At 36.8% G+C, this 13,850-nt stretch overlaps 1 protein-coding gene across 1 annotated transcript in view; it reads left to right on the top strand.

The window, feature by feature from the left end:
* Positions 1-12,496, top strand: part of LOC149577063 (uncharacterized) — a 75,938-nt gene extending 63,442 nt beyond the window's left edge. Inside the window, exon 4 of the mRNA XM_089821880.1 lies at positions 11,818-12,496. Within this exon, the coding sequence (XP_089678006.1) occupies positions 11,818-12,059 (242 nt within the window). The 3' untranslated portion in view covers positions 12,060-12,496. The remainder of the gene's footprint in view (positions 1-11,817) is intronic.
* Positions 12,497-13,850: the final 1,354 nt, after the last annotated feature.

Genomic DNA, 13,850 nt, shown 5'->3' with positions numbered 1-13,850 from the left:
CTGCCACTATTTCATTATCATCTTGGAGTAATCTGAATTTTGTTATAAATTCTTTTTTAACATTCTCCCATGTATTAAGTTTCTGAGGATTAATGTCAGAAAACTAATTTATTGCCACATCCCGTAGGGTCGCTGGAAATTGTCTTACCCAATCATCCTCATCCGTCACACCATTTGCTGTCCATATGGTTTCACACGTTTTACAATGTCTGATAGGGTTTGCTGAACCATCACCGTGAAACTTGGGTAACTTTTCTTTAGGGCCAGCCATCGTTACTTGCGTTTGATTCTGAGGTACTTGTGTACCCGCACTATTCTGAGCTCCCGCGCTGTTTTGGACTCCCGTGTTGTTCTGTGCTCCCGCGTTGTTTTGGATAACAGTCTTGTTCCCAACAACTGCGTTGTCTGGTGAAAAGTCTTCAAGTGACGTTCTATTCTCCGCCTATATCCGTTCGTCCAGTGTATCAGGAACGAAGAGATCACTCCACGCTCGTACTCCCTCGGCACTCCGAGCCGTGCGAGTTGTTTCCCTTCCGTTCAGACACTCTCCCCTCGATGTATACAGGTTAAGGAATTCTTCCCTTGTTTCCTCCACCAAATTCAAGTGTTGTCGAGATTCTTCCAACAATTCTTCGGCACTCCTCAGCCTACTAGGTGAGTGCACTCCCTCCGTCTGTGCCTCTTCACCCCTTCGGTGCCCCTCGGCAATCTGCTGAAGTCTCTGCCTACGCTCTGCTTGTTGTGTTAAAATTAAAATTTCTTTTGCTGTACTTAGTTCATTTTTATCTTTTACCTTGTTTCGATCCTTGTTTGGCAAATTCGGCATTAATCTTCATTCCTTCGTTCCAGGTACGTCTAGCAACGGCACCAAATGTTTACCGCATAGGGTAAGAAGTTCAACACATGTATAACATGATTCAATTTAGAACAGGTACTTTATTCATGTATGCACTTGTAGATTACAATCCGATTACAATGACTACAATGATCAATGATGACTACCACGATGATTCCAAAGTCCATCTCGAACGTGTACATATACCTTTCTGAAGGGGTGACTCAAGTGTCACGCACCCATTCGGATACTACTCTACCCGTCGGCTACATGATACATTTACCGACCACTGCGAGATTTGGCTTGTGGTGGAGAGTCACGATAGTCAATGCTAATCGGTGCATTGTTCTATGTTATACATGAGGCTAACCCTCTTGTGTGCTCGCACGCATGGTGTATTTAATTGGGGGTGTTATTATGGATTTGGGTTTTGACCTATATTTTTGGAATGTGTTTCTTTATCATGGAGATTATTGATCACATAACTCGACTTGTGGCTGAGGGTCTTGTATATAAGTAGGGTATCAGTTCTTGTTTAGAAAGAGCATTTAGGGTAGTAACATGGTAGTAGGAAGGTTAGCCAAGAGATCTAATAGGAAGATCGGAAATCAAGCTTATGTCCTAAATCTGTAATCCGCATTTGTAGGCCAACTTGATGATAATTGAAGTTCAATTTCCTTATATTGCTGGTGTTATTGTTGCTTGATTTGTCATTTCTGTTGTGGTGTGTATAGCTGCAAGGTTGGACATCTCCTTTGTAGATCTCTCCCTTGCCTGGATTAGATGGTATCAGAGTTGGTTGCGATCTTACATTTGAAGATCCAAGTTCCTGATCTTGCGCAGTTGTAGACTTGTTGTTTGTTAGGTGGCAGAATCAAGGATTTGACCTACATCAACAAGAGGTTAGCACAAGGGGTTTGGGATAGGATTTGCCGTTGGTTGTAAATGATAGGCAAACAAAGTCCAGCAAATAGGAATCAATTAGGTTAAGTTCTAGAGATTGTGAACTCTAGAGATCCTAGTTGCAGGGTGGTAGAAGACGAATCTAACCTACAATTGCAAAGGGTTGCACAAAGGAAGAGTTGGTGGATTGATTGAAGGGCAAGTTGGTGATTTTCAAAGAATGATTGCCTGGTTATGTCGAGGCAATTAACACTTGTGATCAGATTGCTGAAGTTGAGGAAGTTGAGAAGAAGACTCCTAATGTTTGCAAGGATGTCGCCAAAAGAATGAACACTAGAAGGCTAGAGCAAGTGATGGAGTAATTCAAAAATGAGATAAGGACCAAGATCCGAAATGCTTTGGTTGGGGTTAGGAGAAACCATGAGACTGAAAATGAATTTGAGGAAGTTACTGAAGATCTTGAGATAATTGAAGTTGAGATCCGTGCAAAAGAAGAAAGATTATTGAGAACTATGATCCAAATGGGTAAGAGTCATAGAATGGATGTTGCATGTTTCTTTGGTTCTTTACATCCTAAAGATTTGATAGATTGGATTAATGAACTAGAAGATTATTTTGAGCTTGAAGTTGTTAAGGATCTACAGAAGGTTGGGTTAGCACAAACTAAGTTGAGGGTCATGTTGCCTTATGGTGGAAAGAAGTACAGAAGAATAGAGAAGATAATGGCGAATCTAAGGTTACTAGGTGGAGAGTTATTGTTTCTAAACTTAAGGCTAAGTTCATACGGAAGGATTGTGAATTGGAATTGTTAACAAAATCGCAAAATCTAGAGCAAAAGGATTTGACAATTAAGGAATATACCAAAGACTTCTACAAGATGACAATCAGATTTGGACACTAAGAATCATCTAAGGAGAAGGTGGCTAAGTATGTTAATGGTTTGAGACTTAACATTTAAGATGAGTTAAGTACGCTGAGGATTAGTACAATTGAAGATGCTTATCAGTATGCTCTGAAGGCAGAAGATAAGTGAAGAGAAAACAAGATATTCCTAATGTAAGGGATAAGTTAGTTGGTGATAAGAGCAAGGATAAACTTGTGATTGAAAAGGAAATTGATCAGAAGATTCATGGACGAGGCAGTGGCAACAGAGGATTCAAAGGTATTTGTTTCAAATGTGGAAATGTTGGACATAGAGCTTTCTGATGTTCTGTTGGTTCTAGCAAGGGAAAACATAACCTAGTGGCATATGAGGAACAAGTTGATGAAGATGAACTTGTTGAAAGAGACACCTAAGATGGGAAAATCTCTAATGTTCAAGAGAGTTATGTTAAGTAAGAAGGAACTAGAGCTTGCGAAGGCACTCACTCCAAATTGTTTACAAATTAGAAGGAAAATAATGCAAGGTGATTATGGATGGTGGTAGTATTGATAATTTAGTCTCAGAGGAGATGGCAGAAACTTGGGTTGGTGAGACTCAAACATCCTTGTCCTTATGTGATAAGTTAGTTTTCGGATAGTCACATGGTGCAGGTTAAAGAGCAATGATGGGTTAAGTTTAATATTGGAACATATAGGGATGATGTATTGTGTGATATGGTTAACATGAGTGCTTGCTATGTTTTGTTAGAAAGACATTGACAGTATAATGTTGGAGCTATTCATGATTGTCGAAGGAATATTCTTTCTATTGTGAAGGATGACAGGTAGTTCACTTTAATTCCTTTGGAGGAGAAAGGAAGGAAATCTAAGAACCTAAGTGTGATGAGGACTTACACCTTGGAGGATCAGACTGTTTTAGTTGAGAAGGTGATGGATTTGCAACAGGTTGTTAAGAAGGTTTCTGAGGTTGTACAGTTGTTGAAGGAATTGATGGATGGATCTAAACTGGTGGAGTTGAAGGCTGATGACAACTGGAGGATGTTGCAATAATAAGTTACTAAAGTGAGATCAGATAAGAAGTAGGATCTTGTGAGTATATCAAAAGAAAAGAAGTTGATGAGCAATGCCAATGGTGGAATTTATTGAAGTTGATGAAAGATCAACCCCACAGCTCCCAAGAATCACCTGCATGCAAACACCTGTCACAAAAGAGAGAAGCAAAAAGCTATGGAGGTAGGAATTGCCAGATCCATAGATGAGACATTCTTGATGAGCAAAAAAAGAGATTATTATAATCAAAAGTGAATGAATAAATTACAAAGAGAGATTATCCTTATAAAGGAGATCAAACCTTAACTGGTAACTAACCTAGGTTGCATGATAATAATTCATAAAAGAATTAATTATTAAATGCTCAAAGTTTAGCTTAAGTAAACTAGAGATAATAAGTGACTTAATAATTAAATCAATATGACTTAATTAATAAGAAAATACTTTATTACTTTAACACCCCCCCTTAAGATAAACTTAGGGAGTAGCTAAAAACCTAGAAACTACTACTGAAAGTAAATTTGGGTCCCGGCAACAAGGCCTAATGAGGTACCCAAGCAAAACCAAATTTCTGAAACGAGGAGAAATAGAGAAAACCACATGGGAAAAACCCTACTCCAAAAAGAGATGGAAAGAATGTTGAAAGAACTAGTAAAGGACTAAAGAAGCCTCCAAACTAGGGAATCTCCTAGAAGATAGGAACAAAAGATGATCATGAAGAACACCACTGAAGCATGAAGCTACAACCACTGCCAAACTGCTGATCTAAAGAACATCCACTGTATGGAACATGGCTAGGTAGAGAAGACTAAGTCTGAAGAGTTGATCAATCGAAGATGGAAGGTATCTTTATGGCCTCCAAAAAAAGGAATGAAAGGATGTCTATATGGTAAATGATCCATCTCACCGAAATGCATAGGTATCCAGCCACTACAATCACCTAGTACATAGAATCAAATACTGAATACATAGCTCACTCCATTGAACCAAGAAAGCAATAGAACCAACATAACCCCCCTATAATGCTGAGAGGTAAGACATAAACGCTGAAACTCAATGCAATATCTCCTGCAAAAAGAACCAGGAACATCGAGAGTGCAAAAGAAGTACAAACACCTATAATGGCACGTGTCATCGACACATCATGAGGCTAATGTCATGGAAAGAACACTCACTTGACAAAGGAAGATGGCTAATATGGCCAACATGAAACCCTCCAAGGCACTTTATAATGTAGTGCAAGTACAACAAAACACAAAGATGTGTAAGATCTCAAAATAAAATAGAGTGGCACTTTATCTCAGTGCATTTGCAAAAATACTACAACAAGATGTCAACAAAGATCAAAAGAGACATAAGGCTGATACAAAAGATAGTACAACTTATGAAAAATCATCTAAAAAAGCAAAATGGATCTTCAGACTTGAAACAACCAAAATATCCACCAGAATGCAAAAAAGCAAAAAAAACTGAATAGGATGTGCCTGGAGCAGAATCTGGAAAATAGAATGCCTCATGATATGTCTCTCAAAATGCAAAATAGAACCTCTGACTTTTATTGCATAAACCACCAACCAAACAACATCAAAAGTCCAAATAAACTACACCATCACGACAGGCTTAGAATCAGCTTTCTAGCGATATCTCATTTGCAAAAAACGGAGTTTGGATGAACAAGTTATGGCCAAAAAACCACATGCAAGTCAAAAAAAGTGTTAGAAGGGCAAAAAAAATTTGCCGCCTTGAGATCCGTGCCAAAATGTCTTGAAAAATGTGTTAACTAGTACCATAAACTACCTTGGGAAGTGTGCTAGTTTGTACCAAAATTGTCTCGATTTGTGTGCCAAAAATTTCAGCATGTGCCAAAAATCTCAATTTGTGTGCCCAATAATCTCGACTTTTGAGTTGAAAAATCTCAATCTATGTGCCAAAATTAGAAAATCGCCACCTCGGGAAACGTACCACATCTGGAAGCAATATTATTTTGGCTTAGATTTTAATTGTGTCCAAATTGGACAAATTTTAAATGAAAATAGGGGTTTTTTGGCACTCTGAGCTCAACGGTGATGTCCGTTTGAGTTCAGTGTGACCCAAAAATCAGTGATCCTCAGATTCAATACAAAATAACTTTGAAAAATGAAACCCTCTGAAAGAAAAAACACAGATTTGAAAGCCAAGCCTGACCTTCCATAAACAAAATAGGGGCATGAAATCTGGAGCTTTGATACCATGTTGAAGTTGATGAAAGATCAACCCCACAGCTCCCAAGAATCACCTACATGCAAACACCCATCACAGAAGAGGAGCAAAATGCTATGGAGGCTGGAATTACTAGATCCATAGATGAGACATTCTTGATGAGCAAAAAAAGAGATTGCTATAATCAAAAGTGAATGAATAAATTACAAAGAAAGATCATCCTTATAAAGGAGATCAAAACCCTAATAGGTAACTAACCTAGGTTGCATGATAATAATTAATAAAAGAATTAATTATTATATGCCCAAAGTTTAGCTTAAGTAAACTCGAGATAATAAGTGACTTAATAATTAAATCAATATGATTTAATTAATAAGAAAATACTTTATTACTCTAACAGAATCAAGCAACAATAGAGGAAGCAGACATTGGTTATTGGTTTTGGGAGAGACAAATGTAGAAGTAATTTGTGTAGGTTAAAAAATCAGAGTAGAGGTTGTAGAATCAATAGTAGAATTGTACCTAACGATGGAAGGTATTCTATTGGGCTTGTGGGTTTAGATAGTTGGCACAACTATTTGTGAGTATATCAAAAGAAAAGAAGTTGATGAACAGTGCAGTGGTGGAATCAAGCGGCGACAGAAGAAAAAGCAAACATTGTTTATTAGCTATGGGAGAAGCAAAGGTAAAAGCAATTTGTGTAGGTTGAAAAATCAGAACAGAGTTGTGAAATCAATAGCAGAATCGTACCTAATGATGGTAGGTATTCTAATGGGCTTATGGATTTGCATAGTTGGCACAACCATTTGCAAAGAATGTACCTTGTTGATGAGGAAGACTTATGGATAAAGAATGAGTATGGGATTTATATGTTGAATCCTGTCCAATATTCATAAGTTCCTCTTATGGAACATCTTCTATTCGCCCGAGGTGTTTGATGCAGGAGCATCTTGGGTAGTTGGCAATCTTGCATCACCCAAAAATATATTCCTTATGTTTTATGTTTTCTGTTTCAGTTGGGCAATTTCTTGTGTTCTAGGTAGCAAACATTCCGACTAGCTTGTTATCTTATGTGATCCCCCACTTAGCCAGTTTGGAGGTATGTTGTCGTTAGCCCATTCTTGTATGGTCCCGAGGGCTAACCAGGACTTCAAAAGGGATCTTGAGGTTATTTGGCCTAGTCAAATTTAATTACAGGCCAAACGGAGTTCGTTTGTTGGGTTTTCAGAAAGACTTACTATTTTTAGTAAGCCAATAGGGGGATGCAGTGCCTTCAATTTTCAGTGATAGGATGAGATGCGTTTTGTTGGGCTCTTTCTGATGAGCTATTATATGTGGGATGTCGAGTTTATTTGGTATATTATTTTAATGTTTGAAGTTACAACAGTAAAGTGACTATTTAAATTAAATAGTCTAATGTTTCATAAAGTCACTTTATAAAAAATCAAGAGTCCCCCTTGTTAGTACATGCATGGACTTTGTAAAAAGAAAAAAAGAAGTAATATTAAAACTCATGTATTATCCCATATTGGCAAGACGGAAGTGTGGAGCAAGTGAGGAAGGGATTAAAAGAAAGAGGATAGCTCTCATTTATTCATGCTTGGAAATATCAAAGAAATTGGGGAATTTTCTAGAGATTATGTCTCAATAGTTTGAAGGACGAAATCCCTTCAAGCTGGAAATCTTGACGCCATTGAAAGATATGGTCTTGAGATTCAACATAGTAGCAATCCGAAAGAGCAGATATGAAAAAGCGGAACCGAAAAAACAGGCTGAAAAAGCGGGCACAAAAAAGCAGTCCGAAAAAGCAGAACCGAAAAAGCAGGCCGAAAAAGCAGTTCGAAAAAAGCAAAGCAGAAGGGGCAGCATTGAAGGAGATTATTACAGCTATCTACAACTAGGTTCTTTTGTTAGTATTGCTTTTTAGGGTGTTATAAGCTTTCAGCTGTAAGTGTGCATTATACCAGCATTATCATTTTGTAATCCATGTAAATGCCAAAGTCTTGGCCATATTTCATGAGCATTCTATTTTTCATTGCAATTAAGAAGATAATAGTTGTTGGTGTCATTTAAGCAATTTAATATCATTATTTATCAGCTAGTTGGTTTGCATACCAACTGTGTGTAAAAATGCTAGTTGGCTGTAGGTGTTCATTTCTCATGCTTAGATCATATATATGCACTGAATATTGTCAAAATTAGTAGCACACTCATGTTAGGTTATTGTGTAGTCCATTGTAGTCTTCTAGCACAAGATTCTCATTGATGCAAATTGAAAAAAAAATCATTTGAAGCTGGCTGAAATACTATATCAGTCATACGTCCCTTGCATGTGAATTGTTTGATGAAATTCCTTGAGCTTTCATCAGCATTTTTTGAGGGCAGATTTGAGGAGGGTTATTACAAATCCTTATGGTGTGATCTAGACATCATGGAGATCCTATGTCTAGCTTCGCAACTCAATCTGATGTTTCCAGATGAAGATATCTTATGATCGGTCCAGTCCTATATTTGCTTTCTTGTTCTAACAACTAGGGTAACGAGATTCAGCTTGTGGTGGAGATTTACAACATCTGATGCTAATTGGTTCATTGCTCTATGTTGTTATACATGTGGCCAACCCCCTTGTGTGTTTGCGCACTACGATGTATCTAGTTGGGGGTGTTCTTTTGGATTTAGGCTCTGACCTATATTATTGTAATACGTTTCTTTGTTTTGGAAATTGTCGATTGGATAAGCTGACTCGTGGCTGGCGACTTGTATATAATTAGGGTAGTAGTTCTTGTTTAGAAAGAGCATTCAGGGTAGTAGCTTGGTAGTAGGAAGATTAGCCAAAAGATCTGATAGGAAGATCGAAAATAAGGCTCATGTCCTAAATCTGTAATCTGCATTTGCAGCCCAACTTGATGATAATTGAAGTTCAATTTCCTTATGTTTCTGGTGTTATTGTTGCTTGATTTGTCATTTCATTGTGGTGTTTACAGCTGCAAGGGTGGACATCTCCTTTGGAGACCTCTCCTCCCTTGACTGCATCTCCTATAGTTACAAGTAATGCTAATTCTTCCAAAGCATGAGGCCCAAACCAAAATTAATATTTGCAAATTGTTGGAGTGCACTACCAAGCTACTATCTCTCTCAGCCAGACCATCGTTGATCAGGGTGTGGCTTATTTCCAACACAAATTAAACAGAATGCTATTCCATACTCCAACATCATCTATAAACTGTATGAAATATGTGAGACGATTTATGCAAAGAGACTGAGCAGTTTGATCCTTCAGAAAGTACCAATTAAAAACCAACCATAGACAACAACAAAAATTGGTGCCTAGGGCTGTCCCATAAGATTGATGAAAGAATTTGCTGTTAAATTGCAACTGGTGTTGTGTAAAAACCAGTTCTACTGGACAAATATTGAGGCCACATTTCACAAGAGGGAAGAAATTTTGTAGTTACCCCTTTTGAAAAGGGATTGTAATACTAATAAATTAAAATTATAAAATAATATAATATAATTGTAAAATATAAAATTAGAGTCTTAATTTTATCATAGATCAAGGAGCATGTGAATAATCATGACCATTGAAGGGAAAAAAGATATATACGAGACACTAAAATGGAGACGGGAACTTTGTGAAGAATATATCTTCTATTTTCTACTCCTTTGGAGCATGGAACTGGGGTTCACTTAACCTGATGAAACTTCACACTGTTATTTTCCTAGCTGAGTTTGTGGATGAAAACTCGACTCAGGCATAAGGAATTATTTACCGAATGCCATAAACTGTTGTAGACTTGAAGAAGATTAGCATTACTGTAGAAATAATACCCGATACAAGTCTAGGCAGAATTTTAGATATGCCAAGCAATTTAATAAATTAATTTTTATCCAGATTGTAAAAAATCAGGAATTCTTATTAATAATTAATTATGCAATTTTTATATTCTGTGTGCTAGGGATTGAAACTAAAGTAATTAGAAAGGGCATATTACACATCTTGACAAAAAAAACTGAGCACAGTCAATCCAATAGCAGTATGAATGTCATTGTAGAGACTAATAACATTGCAGGTAAAAGAGGAGAAAATATAGAGGAAATCTGCTATCATGAACATCCCTGATCATGGTTGACAAATCCATGAGGTGATTTCTTTGACGAAGCTAAATGGTGAGTAGTGTGATACTGTGATGCAGCCATTTGCTGGCAGGCTTTAGCATAAAATTGCAATAGCACCAGATGGGCCTCCCAATGAGAGGTTCCTTATGCACCTTCAGAATGAGGTGGAAAACGAAAAAAATGCAACCTTAAGAAAATGGCAAGAGAAACTCAGCTTCCTAAGAAGCAATGATGCTAGATGTCAAAGCATCATTATCAAGAAACTGCAACTGAGAGAAAATAACAGCTGAAGAACTGTAAGCTTTTCTTCATAGACATCACAATTGGACAATTGTTGGAGCTCTTCAGCATTGATACTAATCCTGATCTGGCAGAATAAAATACTACAATTTGTACAATGCAATCAATGATCTGAAAACTAATGAAAAAACTATATATTCAAATATTCATGGTGTAAAATCTTGCATCCCTTCACTCTGTCTTTAAGCAATTAAATTGTCTTCATATAGAACTTTTTTTTCCTCCATTTTTATCACAATAGCAACCGATTTTTTTGAATTTCAACAGTTTGTGGAAGGGTTATTGGTTAATAATCACCGTGGGATAATTGGTAATGACTGACTTTCATATACTGATCAGGTTGGGTTTGTAGATTGGGATGTTTATGTAGAACCTGCAACATGGCAGATGGAGAGATAATTTGCTGCTCATAAGACAGACCTCACAAGGTGAAAAATTGGAAGTTGGGAATTTTTGTGAAATGTATTTCAACTTTATGAGAGCTTTAGCAAAAATTTATGTGGAAGAAATATATGGAAATACATGCCTTGTTTAACTTATTAAGGTAAATCAGAGATGAAATCTCTGTGGATGATAAGTGCAAGAAGTATTATATATCTGATTCTGTGGTATAACAAATAATTGTCCTTATCGCATAGAGTTAAATTTATAACACTAAATTGTCCTGAAAGAAAACCTTCAATCACTTAGAACAACAATAACGTTTTCTGTCTAGTAATTTTGTTAGTAAGGGACAACTTCCTCGAGTAAGTTATCCATCAGAGGAATATTTAAATGAGAAACACGATAAAAATGTTTTCTATAAAAGACTCAATTCAAAATACATTTCAGAAAACAAATTTGATGGCTTTCATAATCTTCAATATCTCCGAGAGAAATCTTGATTCTACAAATAAAAGAGAGTAAAAATGAGATTTAGGTTCCATTACTTAAAGACAATCAGAGCCACTTGTCTAAGACTCGCCCAGATTTCAATTTCAACATGCTTTGGTATGGATAGATGAATGCATTGGTTGAATCTATTTTTAAATTATTGAAATACATTATGCATGGTTTTGGATGATTGTATGCTACGTATGCAGTACTCTAAAAGAAAGAAATTTTCACTGCCTTCTGCTATGGCACTTAAATTAATGCAATAGCTATTCGGTTGCTATGGATATGGTTTGGGGGCGAAATGCCAGTTTGATTTGACCTTGACTGCTTATGTGTTGCCTTCTTCAGATTTATAATAGCTTGCTCTGTATAGAAAATTTTGGTTACCTCTTTTTTTAATAGACCACAATCGCTTTGTTACTGTATCTGAGGCATTATCAAACACATCATTTTATATTTAATCTGTTGACCTTAGTGAATCTTTTTCTTTTTACTTGGGCTATGCTCTTAAATTATTACTGCTACTGTATACTAATAACTTGTTTTAGGGAAATCAAAATCATTTCATGTAATGCTTGACGAACTTTATTCTTCCGAGGAAGGTTAAATAAATGTCGCATGTAATAAATTATTGCACTTGACACTTGTTAATGCAGGACCTAAGGGAGAAGGAGGATTGGATGATGCAAGTGGTCAAGGTGGCAGTGGAGGTGGCATTAGCCATAAACAACAGTCGAAAATTACCCTTAATGCAGACACAGAAGAGAAAAAAGACAGGGGAGACTGGAGCTTACAAAAAGTTCTTGAGAAGGTTAGAGGTGAAAAAAAGGAAGAATCTGATAGTGAAAAATCAAAAAAATGGAGCGTGGCTTCATTATTTGGTAAGAGTGAAAAGTAGGCACTCAAGCACAGAAATGTTTTCATGCCAGAAAAGGAATTCCAAAATATTCCATTTTTTCGGTTATTTGGCTATCTGCAACCTCATTTTTATGTCTAGTTTGTCCATTGAATCATGCCATTGATTGTGGCAAAGAGAAAAGTTTATCATATGCAAACATCATGATGATAATGCAGTTCGAACTCTGTATTTGTATTAAAGTTGACAATACCAGCAAATGTAACCATGACAGATTCTCTAATTGCTCACAACTCTTCTTGCTGTTGTGTGCAAGCAAGAATGGTTGCTAGCTCAATTTGATTGAGCGTGTAGAAGGAATAGGTTCTCGCTTGTCTGCAATAAAAAATTGTGTTTGTACGTGATGACATGAACTGAAATATCCGAGCTATCTGTGGGATCCTTGAATTAATTAATCAAATAAAATTAATGTTTATCCAGCGGCTGGGCTAGGAAACATATTTTCAGGTCATCCTCTGAATTAAAATATCTAGTTTATTTGAATAATATCATAATTATGAAGTAATGCAGTGTCGGAATATATTAAGCATTGTTGAAGATATCTCTAGTGTTTATATCAGAAGGAATAAAAGCATATCACGTGCATTGTAAATTTTCATGCAATGTTTTCAAACAAAGCTGTAACGAGGTCGTATGAAGCTGGTCCTTCAAAGCAGGCTTTATATTTTAGTCCAAAAAAATAGATTATGAGCTTCTTCAGGTTTTTTTTTTATTGGTCAATTTGGGGACCATAGTTGCAACCTATTGCTAGTGATATAAACACATGAATTAGACATGCCCGTGAATTAAGGCTGCAAAATCTCACACTATTTTTCTTTTATTATGCAATAATAGGGCTCCCACCCCAAAGCAGGGCGAGGAGCGGTTATATAAGTAGTCGGGTGTGGGGTTGGGTAGATGCCATTTGTGGGAGGCTGATGTTGGTGGGTGGGGGTAGTTTAGTGTAATAACATAAACAACCATTTGAAATTTCACAAGTACACATACAATTACAATTTCAAGGGATACATTTATATCTATAAAGGCCAACAATTACACCTGAGATCAATAAACATTCATTTTTCATTAAATACAACCCTTGATCAAAGTTCTGAGCTAATTAATTAATTATTAAACCTTATAAAATCTATATGTAAGCTCATTAATAAACATGATATAAATTGATACTCACAGTGAACATAAACACTTTAGGCTTTTCATTCTAGTGTGGGTACACCTGCGTGACATTCTGTTTAGTCGTTAGTCTACGGAGCAGAAACTGTGACATTCTCAAATGCATTGCAACCTTGCTAATGTCACAGACCAAACTAGCCTAGTGTTGTTGCACAAGTCAATCTTTGGGGAGGGGATTAGTTCAAGGGACTATGCCCTTCGCAAGGAAGGGTGGACGGCAAGTGATAGCAATATGATCACTTGAAGCATGGGTTGTTCATCAATTTCACTCCATAGGAATGAATGCTTGGCGGTGGACTATGGTATTGATTTGTGGAGTTGGATGTGAAAACTATAGGTGTACTTAGGCATAATCTTGCAACTCATTGCAGCATTATTGCCAAAATAATGGCACTGGTTAGTGTAACTAGCATACGTATTTGTGAAGGAATGAGTGCTCGTGGTGGGCTATGGTATTCATTTGTTGAGTTGGATGCAAAACAATTAGGTGTTCTTAGACATCATCTTGCAACTCGTTGGAGCATTATCGCCAAAATACTAGCACTAATTAGTTTGATGACTTGAAGGCATTCTCATTTTCACGAGACTCATCTTACTTTT

Source organism: Cupressus sempervirens, chromosome 1 (genome assembly GCF_028749045.1).
Source record: "Cupressus sempervirens isolate cs-2001-9-10 chromosome 1, ASM2874904v1, whole genome shotgun sequence".
NCBI lineage: Eukaryota > Viridiplantae > Streptophyta > Pinopsida > Cupressales > Cupressaceae > Cupressus > Cupressus sempervirens.
This window is presented reverse-complemented; position numbering and strand designations above follow the sequence as displayed.